Below are 18948 nucleotides of genomic sequence, written 5' to 3' on the forward strand. Positions count from 1 at the left end.
GAAACCGCACCAGGAGCAGAGACCAATACTCTCTTGTTTAGATCTGTTACTATTCTCTAGAGGTTAAGGAAATGTTTTCTTATCAAACATGAGGCCTCTGTTTGACAGTTTATAAAAAATGTGTCTCATATAAAAAAAATTAAAAAGTAAGTCTTATGTTTGAAATTTGTGGCAAAATAAATTTTCTCAAAGAGAAAAAAACAAAAGTGTTGGGGAAATTCTCATATTCCCTTCAGATGCCGGCATCTAATTGCCATGACTGATTTGAGCATCCCGAATGAGTGGTTGAGATCAAAAGGCTGAAAACCCATGATGGTTTGGTGCCGTCGATTTGATGACATCAAGGTTCCCCTCTCATGCACGCCCACACCTTGACACGTGCTCCCTCCAATTCCATCAGTGGCATTCAATTGCCAACGCCATATACGACACCAGCCGTCCATTCAAGATGGTCTACGTGCTGTTCATCCCAAAGCATGAACGGCTCAGAAAAATGGTAGGGGACCCATTCAATTCTAAATAGTTGATGGTTGGCTGCCGTTTATCTCATAGATGAACAGCAAGAAAGGGCGCCTGACGGTAGCCCTGACCTGAACCTCTCTCTCAATTGTAAAAAGGCAAGGAAACGGGGGGTTCTACTCTACACTCTCGTCCATCCATCGTCGTCTCACTACCCATTCTCATCTCAGTTTTTCGATCCATTCTCTTTTCGAAGAAGAAGAAGGGAATCCCCATCGATTTTGTTGTCTCTTTGCGGGTTCTTCCAATGGCTTCTTCTCCCGCTCTCGTTAGTGATACTGAGGCATGGAAAGACTTGAAGGTTCATACCCAACTCCCTTTCTTCTTCTTCTTCCATTTTTCTGTGGGTGAAATTATGCACATAAGAATTCAGTAATACTTTTCTGGCGATTTCATTGCTTATGCCTTCGATAATTTATCAGGGACATGTCGAATCTATCAACGGAACGCATCTTCGGGAGCTAATGAAGGATCCCGATCGTTGCGGACCGATGATGGTGTACGTAGAACTTCTATCTCTTTCTCTCTCTCAATTTCGATTTGTATTGGTACAACAGCTGGGGAGTTTCTTTTCTGTAAGTGAGATTCTTTTTGTCGTCGGAATGCTTTGTCTGAACAGGGAGTTTGAAGAACTGTTTCTCGATTATTCGCGGCAACGTGTTACGAAGGAAACCATGGGGAAGCTTTATAAATTGGCAGAGGTGAAGAATAACAGTCTTTGTTTATTCTTTTCCTTTCTTAAGGCTTTGGTGGGATAAATTCGAAAATCTTTCATGCTTATGCCTTCTGTATGAATGGATTTATGTACAGGCAGCTGATCTTAAACAAAAAATCGACGACATGCTCAGTGGTAAACGAGTAAGTGTATAATGCAGCCGATTACGAGATTCGTTCTTGTTGTTTTTGAGAAAGAAAAACTCAATTGTGGTGAACGTGATCAGATAAACAGCACCGAGGATCGGTCCGTTCTTCACGTAGCTCTGAGAGCTCCCAGGGATGCTGTCATCTGCAGCGACGGGAAGAATGTGGTGCCTGAAGTTTGGAATGTGCTTGACAAAATCAGTGAATTCACGGAAAGGGTTCGGAATGGGTCATGGGTAAGGCCGAAGAGGGGATTGAATTGTTATATTCATTGGAGTTTGTTTCATGATCACTTCCTGCTCATTAATCAGTTCATCTTCAGGTTGGGGTGACAGGGAAGGTGTTGAAGGATGTTATCTCCGTCGGCATTGGGGGCAGTTACTTGGGTCCTCTATTTGTTCATATTGCTCTTCAAGCAGGTCTGAACAATAATTTTGTTTTATTCTTTTTCTCTTTTCCTTTCTCCATCGGCAGTGTTGTTTTTTTTTGGCGTCTTGAAACCATAATTAACTTCATACTAATCTTTTGTTTCTTCAGAACCGGAAGCTATGCAATGTGCAAAGGGACGCCAGCTGAGATTGTAAGTGCCTAGTTTCTGAATTCTTGCGCCATTCCGTAATCTGAAATATTTGCGACAGTCTATGGTGCCATCAACGTGCTTAACCGTTCGGGACATTGATAGTTTTTAGGGCTTGCAAAAGGCAATCAACATGTCCTTTCTTACCTTCAACAATTTTGGTTATTTCATTTGTTGGGAACTGGAAGCAAGCACAAAAGAGTTTGATGCATTTCCCATTAGTCTGTTGCAATAATGTGATCTACTAAAAGAAATATATTCTCACACTAATCCCCATGATTGATGGTTTATGCATGCTTCTAGGTGTTGAGCTTTTTATTCCTAATGCTCTTTGTCCATTTCTGTGTCTGAAGTATATCCTTTTCTACGGAAACTATCCATTCTGAAAATTTATAACGCTTTCTTTGGGGAACTATAATTTATGAGTTTTCTGATGCTGAAACTGGAATTTTCAACAACTGATTCACAATTTCGAAGGTGTATTTATGGCTGGCATGAACATTTTATGTATACGTGCTGTACTTTTAGCCCATGGTGCAGCCACCATAATGACCTCATGTCAATCCCTGCTGCTTTATTTGGGAGGGGTCACTTTGCAGTTTTGGGGGAGTTGAGTGTTGGAGAAAAGTAAGGACTCCCAAAGGTAATCAAGTATTCTTCTCCCTGGGAGACGAGTGGATCCTGATTTCCAACAAGTTAAAGCAAAAAAAGTCCCCCAAAGTTCCTTCTCAAAATTCCCAAGACACAACATCCCCCAAAACACCTTTTCACCAAACAGCGCCTCCCAAAGGATTTCAACTTGGGATCCTGCACCAGATCTCCATATACCTCAAAACCTTCAAACTTTACCTCTCAAATAGAGTTTTTTTTTCTTCAAATTTGTCTGATTCCTTTAAATTCTTGCCAACCTGCATATTCCCATCCTTGATATGCTATAACTTATTTTCCTATAAAAACTATTTGTCAGTCTGGCTAATGTTGACCCGATTGATGTTGCTCGAAGTATCACTGGTTTAGATCCTGAAACTACCTTGGGTATGCATTTTTTTATCCCTCTTCATCTTGTTTGCTTTAATGTCACTAATTTTATGTATGTTAATATCTCCTTTCTCTCATGAAAAACTTAATAGTGGTGGTGGTTTCAAAGACATTTACCACAGCTGAGACCATGTTAAATGCTCGAACTTTGAGGGAGTGGATTTCATCTGCTCTTGGGTAAGTTTATATGAGTAATCCTTGCAGTACTATTCTGCTATAAATGCCTGGTCTAGTGTCTTTTTTCTCAAGCAAAATACTTGTGTTTTATTTGCAGTCCAGAAGCTGTGGCAAAGCATATGGTGGCAGTCAGTACAAACCTGACGGTAGTGTGAAGCCTTTAATCTTCAAACAAGATCTAGATATGCATCACAAAAATGTGCTTTACTTAAAAAACTTTATTGCCAACTTTGGATTTCCTAGTTGATATGCTGTTCATAGCAATTATTGAAAGTTTGAAACATATACTTGGTTTTAAATTTTAATATCATGACAGGTGTCTTTTATTGGGCAGTGCCCATTGATTGTTCAGTTTTTTAGCTTGACCTACCTTAGTGAAGCATTTCTGGTTAGGTTTTCAGTAATATCCACATATGTATTTGCTACTGTTTTCTGTATTTCATTTCCTAACTTCTTTTCGAAACAAAAGAATATTCTTGACAATCTGAGCCTTTGTTGGGATTTCTTTCACATGGATAAGTGGAGCATGCTGCAATGCTAATGATGAAAGCAAGCAATGCATAATATATACGATCTCTTGAGCTTCTTGTTTAAGAAAAATGAGAAAGTCAAAAGACCCAACATAGACCAAGCAACTACTTCTAAATTCCAGATGGAGATTTCGACAGCAATGCTTCTAGTGAAAATGATCTAAATAGCAATAAAACCACCTATACATGTGTTGAATACGAAGACTATGCTTACCTCGTTTATCTTCTCTCTTACTGAAGAAAGCATAAAAGTTGTTGATTCTACCTCCAGAAATGGGTGAGACCTCTTTAAGGTTTAACAGAGACCTTGAGGGAAAACACTGAAGAGGGAGTTTCCAGAACTATCATTTGAGAGCCTGCCCCTTTTGGACTCTTTGTAGTTGAGAGGCATGCTTTCTAGTTGACAAACAAGTATTGAAGCACAAAACTGGTATTAAATGCATGGCATGTGCAACTTTTTATTGGGAAAGTGCACATTAATTGCTTAAGGTTTTTGTGTAAATTGCTATTTTACATGGTTGAACATCCAATTCGTTTACTTGCATAAAGAGGTTAGACCATTTGCTTTTGTATTCAAATTTCTAGAAAAATCTCATGCCTTGAGAAGCATTCTTCTAAAGGACAGTTTTAGCTAATGGCTGATTGGCTTGCTCTGGGTTTACTACGAGAAGAAGGGTCCACCATAGATATAAATTATGGTGGTTGCTAATTTCATATTTAACAAATTGGTTGAGGGTGCTTCAAAAAAGTAAATGGGCAGTCTACAGGTTGCTAAAAAAATTGGTTTTCATCAAAATGAAGATATGGTCTTGGGTGATGGGAGTTACATCTAATTGTGATATCTGCATTTTAATCTGCATTGATATGGGTGCTACACTTGGCGGATGACTGGGGCGGGGGGGGGGGGGTTTCGGGCATGGGGAATGTCTCAATTAATATTTGATTCAGTAACAGAGAAGATCTTTGTTGCTACTTTCTGTGATCAATGAAAGGTATGGCAATAAGGTTCTCCATCTTCTTTAGGAGGTGGTATGGTATGTTTGTCATGTCCATTATGAAGAGGTCTCCAATGTCCACTTTTAATGAGTTCCACCTACTGTTGTTGCAGTATGAAAAAAGCTGTCTTAATGTTCATGATTCTCTAAGTACGGCTTCATATAATTTTTCAGAACAAAATATTAGAGATTTTTGTTATGTCCATATGGACTTTTGTGCTCAGAGTTTATTATTGACTCAGCTTGGTATTTTAGCCACAGTTTGAGTGGTTAAACTAGAAACTAGCTTTGCATTTTTTCTATTTTCTTCTCTGTTTTTATTGACTGCAATTCATCGTTTTGCTTTTTTTTCTTTTTTCTTGGGCAGCTAGTGGAAAAATTTGGAATAGACCCTAGTAATGCATTTGCATTTTGGGACTGGGTCGGTGGACGCTACAGTGGTACTTTTTATTTTTTATTTTTTATATTTTTCTAGGTAATGGTTTAGTGTTGCTATCTTATCCTTCCATGATATATTTAAGTCAGAATAGGTGTCATTTTCAGCTCTTTGCTTATTACATACTTAAGGCTTGCCCTGATATATACCAAATCATATTGCAGTTTGCAGTGCTGTTGGTGTGCTGCCGTTGTCTTTGCAGTATGGCTTCCCGATTGTTCAGAAGTAAGAAAATTCACAGAAACACATTTTACCATGAAGACTTTAAATATTATTTTAAAGAAATAATGTTGGCGAAGGAGTTTAACATATCTGGTGTATGTCTTCTTATCTGTTTGTTACCATTTCAGAGGTGCAATACTCTTAAATCTAATGAAGGAACTTTTTTTCCTTTTATGGTTTCTTCTTTCCTATTGTTGATGCATGCATGAGCAGTCTTTTGGACTGCATGTTCTCATAAGACTATGTGCTATTTGAGCCATCAACGTAATTTCATGTCTTTTTAATATATTTTTTATTGGCACTACATGGGGATTCATGTAGTTTCAGTTGTAAAGTGTCTTATATAATATATAATGAGGGCATTCAGCCCTAGAGAGTCCCAGTAGGCTGGGCCTTTGGCTGCAAGTCCTCTCTACTTATCTCTCCATGTATATTGGTGTTTATCAAATGGTATTTTGATTAGTTCTGCTTGATTTCTTTTTATGTGGACTGTTTCTGAGCTACATTATAATGGCTAAATAAGTTCATGTGCATCAAACTGTGTGCCTTTTTTTTATCAATACACAAGCTGGGGGAATAACCCCATGGGGTTTGAACTCCAGACCGTTGGGTATGATTATGCGACCAAACGATGTAGCTATCCTACTGGACCCCAACTATGATTTTTAATGTATTTTGGATGATGTAATATTTTTTGGCTACTGCAATGACTAAGTTTTTTTGACTTTTGGTCATATTTCAATTGGACTTGTTAGTGTTCTATTTTGAGTATCCTAACAATATTATAACATTACTTAATGATGGCATGCCTTTTTCCCATTTTTGAATAGCTATTTGCATGCATTGGACTAGGTACTCTCTATTGTTTTGTGGAACGTATGGATATATCTGTAGTAATTCGATGGTCAAAGATCAGTTCCTCTACAAAAACTGTTTCCTGAATTTATTTGCCTTTAAGTTGATCCTTCTCATTCTGTAAATATGTTTCTTATGAGGTAATACTACTGATCTATGAAGGTTTTTAGAGGGGGCTTCATGCATTGACCACCATTTTTATACTACACCATTTGAGAGGAATATACCAGTAAGAAAGAGTTGCTTCATGGTTTCTTTTATTGCAGCATTTATGATTGTTCATTTTGTTAATTAAGCTATTTGAAAAACAGGTTCTTCTAGGACTTCTAAGTGTGTGGAATGTTTCTTTTCTCGGGTATCCTGCCAGAGTAAGTGTCTGCATACTTAAAAACTGGATCAAAATGGTGACCTGCGTCCTTAAGTTTTAAAATGTTATATAGGTCCTTGTAATCATGTTTAATTTTATATCTTTGCAGGCCATCTTACCGTACTCACAGGCATTAGAGAAATTCGCACCTCATATCCAACAGGCATGTTCCTGCATCCTGCTGTCCTTTTTCTAAATGAAATACCTTCTCCATTTTTTTAGTTTTCATGCAGTTTTTTGTTATTACAGGTTAGCATGGAGAGTAATGGGAAGGGTGTGTCAATAGAAGGCATTCCAATTCCTTTTGAAGCTGGAGAGATTGACTTTGGTGAACCTGGCACGAATGGTCAGCATAGCTTCTATCAGCTAATACATCAGGTATAAATGCTACTTTTGTGTGGTGGAATGAACACAAAAGTATTTATAGTGTCAAGGATGATGCATGCTAAGCAAATCACAAGGGTAAATCCAGGTTTATGCAATGCCACTTTGACCTGCTATGAGCAACAAGGATTCCTGGATGATAAAAAGGGTATCCAAGTAATGAATAAATTCTTTAAACACATAATGATTGTTGCAGAAATTAATTCTCATGTACTCCCACTGTGCATCCAGAAGTATCCTCTCTCTCTCTCTCTAACATAAAACTGAACCTTGTGCATTATCCTAATGGTAGGATATTTTGGTAATTATATCTACAGATTGGAATGAACACCTAAATGATAGCAGATGACTTTCTTGGGAAAGAGTTGCCTCCACACCTGTTTATTTGACTGATCGAGTTATTTACTTTTTGAATTGACAATGTATGATAACAGTAACAAATTGGCCAGGAGAACTTATTTCTGAACATTAATATTAGCATCTTTCATTTTTTTTCTCAAAAAAAAAGAAAAAAAGAGGGCAGACTTTTTAGCTTATTATAAAGAGAGGAATAAAAGTAGGGTGATCATTTACAGAACATATAGAAAACACAAAATAGTTGTAACATTGAATTCCAGGAATTTTAGACAATAATAGTTTAACAGTTTACGTGCATGTCTTTGTTGTACTTTTATTAGCATAGATGCTAATGCAGGTAAACAGAAATGGTACTTCATTTGGATATAGGTATCGTATCAGTAAATGCAAAATAACCTATGTCACAAGGACATGCTATATAGGATCCCATGTCTAAGGGACATGACATGACATGTGGACAGGCCACATGCTTTGTATGATTTTTAATTCTTTATATTAATATTTCAATGATAAATATGTTCTTATATATATAATTAACAAAGTATATTTTCCAATTAAATAATAAAAAGACCACATCTGTGTCCTATTATCAAGAGAACTGTCGTGTAATGTATCCATATCGAATCTGCGTTGTTTGTGTGGTAGAACCCGAACCCTAAGGAGGATCGGTTCTATCGGTCCAACACACAAAGCTGGGCACGGTTCTGCGAATCGCACCGCGGATGGAGGCTGGGGCATGTCCGGGTAGCACCTGACATGCCGCAGGTGTGCAACAAGTAAGAAGGGGGCAGGCCGTCTCCTAGGGAGGAGGACACAGTCTCTGCTGTCCTTGATGGGCGTGCGGCAAAGCTGTGTCCCAGGACAGGGGACACGATGATGTAACCGAGTAGAAGAAGGGTGAGTCCAGGCAGGGACTCGGCCTAGGACGTGCGTGGGGGATGGACGTGTCTCCGGGTAGAGGACACAGCCACAGGGAAAACCAACTGAGATAGAGGCAAGGATCTCACCTGGCGGGATTGAGGCAGAAGGAGTTGGCACAACTGAAAGGGAGAAATACGTTCCCGACTGGCCGACGATGAGCGGGGATGGATGGACGGGTGAGGGAGCAGAATCTTTACCTCAAGGAGCAATCATACAAGAACAAAAACAAAATTTATAGGAACACTCTATAAATCTCATTAAGAAAATAAGGAACTGAACATACCTATTTATAGAACAAAAGGGGGATAAAAGAGTAAAAAATACACAGTCCGACCTTGAATGGGATTCGAGGGGGGCATCCCACCAGAGTCCAGCCTGGGTAGGATTCCAGGCTGAGATGGATTTCTGTCAATTAATGCAGTCCTCATTGGTGTGGAATACTTTGGGGGGCGGATCTGGGACGGATCCAATACTGGGCAGATTCTTTGATTCGGACCTGGAGCAGGAAAGGGTCCGTAACAGCGTGTCCATGTGACATTGAAAAGAATAGTAGATTTATTGTTTTCAGATCCTGGGTGCTAGCAGATTGCAACTACAAAGTAGATAAGCATGTGCTTTTCGTCACAATACAATACAAAAGAAAACATGCCATATGAATTTCGCTATCATATTCTACATTGTATAACTTGTAGCATCTTCTAGTCTAAACCCATTATATAGAATTCCAAAATGGATACTTGTGTATTAACTGTTTCAATGTCTTGTTTCTCATTCCAAAAAAAGAAAGTTTCAATGTTTCAATGTTCACGTGGAATATGTTGTGCATATTAGCCTCAATTGGTTAATTAGTCCAATGCATCTTAAAGTTTTTCCTCCTATTAAAAACACAAAAAATACACATTTCGGGATTTTGTGGTACCAAAATGCGTGAGTTGTGATTTTCAGCTCTGTCTCTATTAATGCACTTAGTGATACATGTTTCAGGGGCGTGTTATCCCTTGTGACTTTATTGGCATTAAAAATTCACAGCAGCCTGTCTACTTGAAAGGTATTATATCTGCAGTAAGTCTGGCACGGTGGCACCATGAATTGTGACTTCACAAATTGTTTAGGATGGTCTTTTCTTTTCCATGGCCATTGATTCTGATGTTTGTTACATTTTGTTTCAGGGGAACCAGTGAGTAACCATGATGAGCTCATGTCCAACTTTTTTGCGCAGCCAGATGCACTTGCTTATGGGAAGGTAGGGACCAGGATTATAATATTCTACTTTTTTTAAAACTTTAGATGGTGTAAATGTTTCACACAGTAAGTTCTTTCAGACTCCTGAAGAGTTGCACAGTGAGAAAGTTCCTCAGCATCTTATTCCTCACAAGGTATATTTTTTTCTTTTATTCTTTTCCTTTCCTTTTCCCTCTTTTTCTTTTTGGTGTATGGTTCCTTTTCTTTGTATAGCTCTTTAATTCATGAAATACTAATTGCAGACCTTCCCTGGGAATAGGCCATCATTCAGCCTTCTCCTTCCCTATCTAGATGCTTATAATATTGGACGGGTAAATGCTCTTACTGAAGTAATTTTGCTTGTAGATGCTGACAAATTCACATCTTGTTGATGGTGCGCATAAAATTTCTGTTCCTTTATTATGTTTGTTTGTTCATGAAATACTGTCACACAGGCACTTAGCATGCCTGTTCTGTGTTGACATGACACGACATGACTGAAATGAAATGGGGATCTTCGAAACACGAGCTTTGATTAACAAGAGCAAGTGTCAAGAATGACACTAAAGCATAACCCTTAAAAAGGGTATAACTGGAAACAAAATAAAAATAAAAATGTATTCTTTATTGATATGAAAAACCAATTGCTTAAGAAGCATTGGAGAAAAATACAAGAGGGGCTGCACCCCTTTATATACACAGCTGAAAGAGGACTCAATAGAGCTGTTGGGCACAGTCCAACAACTCTATTTAGAGCTGTTGGAATGTGTCAGTCCAACAGCTCTATTAAGAGCTGTTGGACTGTGTCAGTCCAACAGCTCTATTGCTAGTCAAGTCTGGACAGGACTTGACTAGCAACAGTCATTCTAGTTCAAACTGAACTAGATGACATAAAGACAAAAAATAAAAATAAAGGAAAAAAAATACAGAAAAGAAAGAAATTAAAAATGTATATATATATATATAATAATAATATAATATTATTATATATACATATATGTACAATTTTACATTTTAACACTCCCCCTCAAACTTACGGTACAATGAGCGAAAGTTTGTCTAAGAGAAAGTGAAATCGGGGAGCAGCGAGAGGCTTTGTAAAGAAGTCTGCTAACTGATATTCTGAAGTGACATATGGCAGATCAATTATCCTGTGTAGATATTCCTCTCTGACGTAGTGACAATCCATTTCGATGTGTTTGGTGCGTTCGTGGAATGTTCTGTTACTGGCAATGTAGATCGCACTTTTGTTGTCACAACACATTTGTGAAGCCTTTGTTGCTTCAACTCCCATGTCAGCAAGCAGTCGTCGGAGCCAAACTACTTCCATGGTCGTGGTTGTCATGGCTCTGTATTCAGCTTCGGTGGATGAGAGAGATACCTTCTGCTGCTTTTTACACCTCCACGAGATTAATGATTCCCCTAAAAAGACACAAAAGCCAGTGGTTGAGTGTCTGTTATTGGGATCACCTTCCCAATCAGCATCAGTATATGCAATTAAATCAAGAGAAGAGGAGGAAGATAAGAAAAGTCCTCGTGAAAGATAGGACTTGATGTATCTGATAATACGCATGACTGCTCCCATATGAACAGAAGTAGGAGCATGTTGAAATTGACTTGCTGTATGAACAACATGTGCTATATCTGGTCTGGTAATGGATAGATAGGAAAGTGCCCCGACAAGCTGTCTGTAAGGAGTAGGGTCTGCAAGAAGTTCTCCATCATCAATCTTCATTTTAACATTAACAACTTCTGGAGTGTCAACTTTCTTATCATCAGTAATACCAGACCTGAAAACAATATCAAAAGCAAATTTAGTCTGAGATAATAAATATCCTCTAGGAGAATAAGCAACTTCAATGCCTAAAAAATATTTCAACAAGCCCAAATCAGTCATTTCAAAATGAGATTTAAGAAGTGTTTTGATTGTTTCAACTCCCTGTTTATCGCTTCCGGTGATGATCATATCATCCACATAGAGAAGAAGCACAATGATTCCTGTATCAGAATTCTTAATAAACAAAGCAGTGTCAGTTAAACAGAATTGAAAACCAATATCAATCATAACACGACTAAACCTATCATACCAAGCTTTTGGTGCTTGTTTAAGTCCATAAAGAGCTTTTTCTAAGCGAAGGACTTTACCCTTAGGAATACTTAGACCAGGAGGGGGTTCCATATATACTTCTTCAACTAGCTTTCCATTTAAAAAAGCATTTTTGACATCCATTTGAAAAATAGACCATTTTTTGATAGAAGGTAAGGCAATTAAGGTTCGGACAATAGTCATACGAGCCACCAGAGCAAAGGTTTCTTCATAATCAATCCCATATTCTTGGGCATAACCTTTGGCTACTAAACGGGCTTTATATCTTTCAAGAGTACCATCACTCTTGGTTTTAATTTTATAAACCCATCGACATCCTATAGTTTTCTTTCCTGGAGGAAGATCTTGAATATTCCATGTAGAAGCCTTTTCAAGTGCATCTAATTCAGCTTTCATGGCTTCTATCCATTTGATATCATTTTTTGCTTGAAAATATGTGGATGGTTCTTCATATGAGTGAATTAATGCAATAACTGCCCTATATGTGGGTGAGAAAGACTCGTATGATACAAACTTTTCTGGAGGCCTCGAGATTCGGGATGATTGTCTAGTTGGAATGTTAGAATATTTCTCAAGTGCACATGGAGTATTAGACTCTTGTCGCCTGGAATATTGAATACTAGTATCTCTATGAACTTCTTCATTTTCAACATTAAGATCAATAATTCTTGGATCATCATCAAAGTTACAATCAAGGTCATATTCATCAGATGTTGATGTTAGATCTAGCAAAAAGGAGTATTCAGTGACGTCTTTTAATTTTCTAAAATCAAAGAAGCTCTCCTTTTCAAGAAAGAAAACATTTCTAGACACATATAGTTTATTATTTTTGAAGTCAAAACATCTATAACCTTTCTGGTTTTCAGTATATCCTAAAAAGGCACAGGGAATCGCACGAGGGGAAAGTTTATCATTTTTGTCAGTAAATATGAAACATTTGCACCCAAATATTCTTAATCTAGAGTAGTCTGGAGAAATGTTCATAAGTTTTTCAATGGGAGTGATATTTTGTAACGAAGAAGATGGCATCCTATTAATGAGATAGGTGGCAGTTAAGGCAGCTTCTGCCCAAAAGTCTTTAGGGACTTGATTTGCTATTAATAAAGTTCTAGTGGTTTCTATAATATGGCGATGTTTTCGTTCTGCCAGTCCATTTTGTTGAGGTGTATAAGGACAAGATCTTTGATGTGTGATGTCATGCAATTTAAGATAATTTTGAAAATCTGTGGATAAAAACTCTCCTCCTGAATCTGTGCGAAAAATAGTAATATCATTTTGAAATTTGTTTTTAACCATATTATGAAAAGTTTGAAAGTATGAAAATACTTCAGACTTATGTTTGAGAAAGTACATCCACGTATGTCGGGAGAAATCATCGACAAAAATAACATAGTAAACAAATCCTCCTTTAGAAATTACTGGTGCAGGACCCCAAACATCCGAGTGTATTAATTCAAGTGGTCTTGAAGAGAAAAAGGTTCTGTTCTGAAATGGTAATCTTTTCATTTTGCCGAGAATACAATCTTTACAATCAAATGATTCAGAGTTACAAAATTTCCCTAGATTTGGAAAATGTTGGATTTTGGCTATATGTGGGTGACCAAGTCTCTTATGCCACAGTTCCAAATCTATTTTTTGAATATTATAACAAAAAGCTTTCTTCGGCATTTCCAAAAAATCCATGTAATAGAGTCCTCCTTCTCTATGGCCTTCCCCAATCAGCTTGCCTGACTGGCGATCCTGTACCCAACAACCATGAGAAGAAAAAGAAATATTACACCTATAATCAGAAATTTGAGATACAGATAAAAGATTTAAATTTAATTTGGGAACATGTCTAATTTCTGGAATAAAAATTTTTTTTGTTTTATAAATTTTTTCAAAATCTCCTATTCCTTCTATTTCAAGAGAAGTCCCATCAGCAGTAAAGACCTTTGACACACTTGTTTTATTTTTAACACATTTGGATAGACTTTGATTATTTGGGGTCACATGAAAAGATGCACCAGAGTCAAGAAGCCAAGAAATTTTACCTAAATCAGAAAAAGATGAGGCTGCTGCGCCGGTTGAATCTTCAGATGAGGAAGAGGCACCTTTGATGAGAGGCTGAAGGATCTCCATTAGTTGGGCCAGGGAAACTGGTGCATCCTGATCTTTAGGCTCCGATCCAGCAACTGCAGCTCTTTTTTTTCTCAGCTCCTTAAGTTTGGGACATTGTGGCCTGTAGTGTCCCGGTTCATGACAGTGATGACAAATAACTTTCTTCTTATCATAGTCACCATTTTGTCGGTTAAAGTGAGGAGGCCTATATGATCGAACATGATTCCCTGGTCTAGACACGGCTAAAACGGAATCATCTTCAATTTTTAAAGAACCTTTCCGGAGACGATTTTCTTCCATTGTTAACTCTTCAATAGTTTCAACAAAAGAAGGAATTTTTCCCCGGTGAAGTAGGGCCGATTTAGTGGTTTCAAATTCCGGCCTTAATCCAGTGATAAACTGGTAAAAATGTTCAACATCGAGTTGTTTCTGACGAAGCTCGATGTCTTCGGCACAATGCCACTTTGGTTCTAAAAGGGAAAGTTCTTCCCAAAGTTCGGACAACCCATTGTAATATTCACGAATAGTTTTGTCTCCTTGTGTCATCATTCGAACTTTTTCTTGAAGGTTGCACACGTGTGCAATATCTTTAAGGGAATACATATTCTTAAGGTATTCCCATGCCTTATCGGCATGATCCAATTTGGCAAGACTTGAGCATTTTTTAATGTCAACGCTATTGATAAGCCATGACATTATCTTCGCATGAGATATTCTCCATTCTTTCCATTTCTTCTCGTATGAGGCAATAGCCTTGATTTTCTCTTCTTCCGATAGAGGGACGTCTTTATCTCCCTCTTTTTTAGTAAGAGATAGCTTAGGTTCCGAATCGGAACCATCCACAATCCCCCATAAGCCTTTTCCCCATATATGGTGCTTCATGATTGAAGCCCATGTTACATAGTTCGTATCGCTTAGTTTCATAGGCATGATGGTGACTTTATCATTGTCATCCATCGATTACAAGGAGAGAAAGAATAGGGATATAAGAGAAACAAGAAGGAAAATGAGAAAGAAAGAAAAAAAAAATAATACAACAAGATGTGAAATCTTCTCCAATGAAGTGATAAAACACTTCTCTTCAAGTGGCGAACACTTTTGCAAACGGGCACGGAAACCGAGGCAGCTTTTCCTCAAGATTTAGTACTTCCGCGGCTCTGATACCATGAAATGAAATGGGGATCTTCGAAACACGAGCTTTGATTAACAAGAGCAAGTGTCAAGAATGACACTAAAGCATAACCCTTAAAAAGGGTATAACTGGAAACAAAATAAAAATAAAAATGTATTCTTTATTGATATGAAAAACCAATTGCTTAAGAAGCATTGGAGAAAAATACAAGAGGGGCTGCACCCCTTTATATACACAGCTGAAAGAGGACTCAATAGAGCTGTTGGGCACAGTCCAACAGCTCTATTTAGAGCTGTTGGAATGTGTCAGTCCAACAGCTCTATTGCTAGTCAAGTCTGGACAGGACTTGACTAGCAACAGTCATTCTAGTTCAAACTGAACTAGATGACATAAAGACAAAAAATAAAAATAAAGGAAAAAAAATACAGAAAAGAAAGAAATTAAAAATGTATTTATATATATATATAATAATATAATATTATTATATATACATATATGTACAGTTTTACATTTTAACAATGACGTGATGCTCAGATACACCACGATGCTTCATCAGCACAGTCAAACTATTAGAACAACATTCCGTCATTAACCTTCATTTATTTTTTGTGATGATCTTGATTACTTATTCTGTATTCACTTGCATTCCTGTCATTGTTATTTTGAAGTTGTCACCAATTATATTACATTTCAGTTCCAACTTAGTTTTATTAGTTGATATTTTTAATTATAGTGATTTAGAATTGCTGGTGAAGAGTTTGCACTTGTTCAGAAAAAAAGGAGTGCACTTGAGATGATATTTATGTTTTATTAGCTTAGGTTAAGAAATATACACACACATCTGCATGTGTGTGCCTGCATGCGCACACCTGTTTGTGTGTGTGTAGCTGTGTCCTCATGTCTTAGTTTTTGAGAATTGTTGTATTATACCAAGCATGTTCGCATCATTGTCCCGTTACTGCATCCATATCTATGTAAGGTCCTCAACCTAGAGTTAGTGGCTGCTTCAGACACTGGTGAAGCATGAACACTTTTCAATTTTTGAAAGGATCATTATCTTCTTTTACATAGGCATCAAACTTTGAGGATTTTAGAGAACTGAGTTTATTTTTTGTTAAATTTGCGGTATCTTCTTTCCTACTACCTACTTAATGAATTTTCATGTCAAGCAAAACTCTGCACAGCAAGAAAAAATGACATGCATCAATAGCATCATACTGTTTTGAGCCAGGTTTTGCAGAATCACGGGTAGTTATTGTTAATCTGTTGTCTTTAATTACTGATTCTTAATCAATAATTCACAATGTTAACTAATTTAATAATCTTGACATTTATAAATAAAATTATTTTGCTCAGCTTACCATTGTGAAGTTTTTGTACATTGTGGTGATGCCTTAAAAAACCTTTATACATGTCACGTCACATGATTTAAAACCCAATTTTACCTAATGAAACCGTGTAGATTGCATTGTAGGTTCTGACTAGCAAAAAAAGAAACAAAAAAAAGGAAAAGAGAGAGTGATGTCTACTCATACTTTCATTAGTACCAAATATTTAATCCCCTTGTTTTGACAAAAACCTTTGATGCAATGTGTGATTGATTCTTAAAGTTCTTAAAAGCCTGTGCTAACATCAAAATCAGTTTATCTGAAACATGTTCCTAACTAAGTGGAACGACATCTATTGATTGAATGTACTAAATATTTGGTACACTCAACTATCAATTTATGCTCTAGATGAAGTGCCTTGTATTGGGAGATGGATACTTATCAATGTTTTGAAAAACATGCTGGAAGACCTACGTTACAGGGATTATCTTACTGTACTATAAGAATTTGATTGACACTGTACTTGAAAAAAGATATTGAAAACAAAAAGGAAACCATTAAGAGTGTTTCTGGAGGTTTATAAGCATCCAATTCCGAGGCGGTGGGAACAAACACAGAATATCACCCTGGAAACTTGGGGTTCAATCAAACCAAAAACTGTTGCTAGACAATCTGTTAGTCTGCATATGCTTGCGAGTGCAAAGATAAACCTGTGAAGTTATGGTTTGTGAGCAGGAAACTGTTGTTTTTTTGTTCAAAAAAGGAGTCATTTTTTTTCAAATGGCTGAAGAAGAGAAGCAAGAAATAATTTACTTTTTCTTCTAGGTTGGAAGTGATGCATATTGGTCTTTACTCACAGTTTGGAATGCTACATGGGCATCTTTGTGCCTCCATATGTGTCTCATGCTGATCGACATCTACTTTTGTTCTTTTAATCAGAAATACCCATGATTTGTGTGATGAGCACCTTTATTACAAACACTGGAACAAGTCTTTTTCTGCTATAGTTTACTTTTTCATGCATTCTTCCTGGAGTACCCATGTAGTTTTTTATTTCTGCGGCATTTAGCTATTGTTGGATTTTGATCTTTTTTCCTGTGTCTGCAGTTATTGGCCATTTATGAGCACCGAATTGCAGTAGAAGGTTTTATATGGGGGATAAACTCTTTCGACCAGTGGGGGGTGGAGTTAGGCAAGGTAAAATTTTAAAGTTATGTATTTCTACATAGGGTGTGTTTGAGTACCTTGATTCCTCAATCTGAGGGGAATTTCGGACTCATCAATGTCTGGCCCATCTCCCCCAGGTCAGGGCAGAGATTCATGAATGTACACTAAAAATTGAATCTCAAACCTTCAAAAAATTAAGGATCCAAGTGTCAGTATTTCAATTGCTTCCCAGGCCAAATCCAATCCCTTGGATCCGAGATCTGAGAGGTTTAAGCACACCTTTAAATACTATATCCTTCATCTGAAGATTTACTTTCTTCATTTATTTTTTATCTATATATCTGTTTTTCTGCTTACAGTCCTTGGCAGCTCGAGTTAGAAAACAGCTGAGCTCCTCTTGTGCGAATGGTGCTCCAATTGAAGGATTCAATTATAGTACCACTTGGTTGATGAAAAAGTATTTGGAGGTAACACCCAAACCATTCTCTGTGGGTGATATAATGTATTGACCATTATCTTTCAACTTAGCACAAGACAAATCCACATATTACATTAAGAATTGCCCAACGAAAAAAAAAATCCATGGATGGCAGATCACGTGCTTGATTGTTTTGACGACTGAATTGGAAAAACCAACTCATTTATAAGATTTGAATCATGCATTTGGGTTACAACTTTTGATATCTGGATTCTGAATAGAATGTTATTTGCCTTCATTTTCTGCTCATTTAATAATATGTTTATAAGATTAACTACATCTCAATTATCGTCCTAGTTCTGTCAAGGGCTGCTCACGTCCATGCTTTGAAAACATCACAGATTATGGTTACAGACCGTGCTTAGGATTTTCCCCTTGGGGAAATGCTGTTCTGGATGTATAATGAATCTCCGCTTATGCTTATAGATTCTTTTTTGTGCAGGGAGAGTCTCATGTTGGTTCACATGATTCCACTTTGCTTCCAAACGTATGATAATGGTGAAATTGCTCTCAGAGACGATCACTGAACCCGCGTGGCTTTTCATTTTTGGTGTAGGTTATCCATGTGTTGTATTTGGATTATCAGGTCTTGTTTATTATGTTTGTTATGGTTCTAGTTCCTGTGGAAAGGCTTTATCAAGTGTTCACAGACTGCCACTTCTAACCTCGTGAATACTTTTCATGCCTCATGGGGGAATAAGAAAAGCGTAATGGTGTGCATCGGGCATTTCAAATGGAAAGCAATTTCACATGTTCGTTTATGGCGTTTTCTTGTGTGTTTAGTTGCAATTCTGCCTCCAGTTTCTCTTGCTTCTAAGGCATTGCTATTTTTTTAAAAAATTTATAACCCGTCTAAACCACACCTGGCACGAAGACCTGGTCGCGCTGGCTCGGCCTGCCATACCTATGGTCGCCGCCGTGCTGGCAGTGGAAGACTTCAAGGCTACGACCCCTGCCCCGGGTCCTATGCTACGCGTTGGCTTGCAAGAGGAGCGATGCCCATGTGTCTAGTAGCCAAGGCCCTACCCACTACCCAACCCCCTTGGGGCGTACCACGTCCCTGTGGCCGGGGTGAATTTTGAATTTGTTGAAGTCAGGTCCAACATAAATATCCTCTGTATGGTACTTGTGACTCTGATACAGAGTCTAAGGACCGATAGGGATGAGGCATGGGCA

General features: G+C 37.7%; 1 protein-coding gene across 1 annotated transcript; it reads left to right on the top strand.

Annotated features, from left to right (window-relative positions):
- The first annotated feature begins 646 nt into the window (after positions 1 to 646).
- On the top strand, positions 647 to 18533 carry LOC149831101 (glucose-6-phosphate isomerase, cytosolic-like). Its single transcript, XM_090013661.1, has 23 exons — positions 647 to 820; positions 942 to 1018; positions 1139 to 1220; positions 1330 to 1377; positions 1461 to 1616; positions 1703 to 1799; positions 1918 to 1960; positions 2925 to 2992; positions 3088 to 3172; positions 3270 to 3318; positions 5065 to 5137; positions 5298 to 5358; positions 6373 to 6439; positions 6522 to 6578; positions 6687 to 6740; positions 6827 to 6955; positions 9224 to 9287; positions 9409 to 9482; positions 9562 to 9615; positions 9724 to 9792; positions 17235 to 17324; positions 17654 to 17761; positions 18215 to 18533. The coding sequence occupies exons 1-23, from the start codon at positions 767 to 769 to the stop codon at positions 18263 to 18265; spliced, it is 1710 nt and encodes a 569-aa protein (XP_089869787.1). The 5' UTR covers positions 647 to 766; the 3' UTR covers positions 18266 to 18533.
- Positions 18534 to 18948: the final 415 nt, after the last annotated feature.

The sequence above is a fragment of the Nuphar pumila genome, chromosome 7 (assembly GCF_984573655.1).
Source record: "Nuphar pumila chromosome 7, dmNupPumi1.hap1.1, whole genome shotgun sequence".
Lineage (NCBI taxonomy): Eukaryota > Viridiplantae > Streptophyta > Magnoliopsida > Nymphaeales > Nymphaeaceae > Nuphar > Nuphar pumila.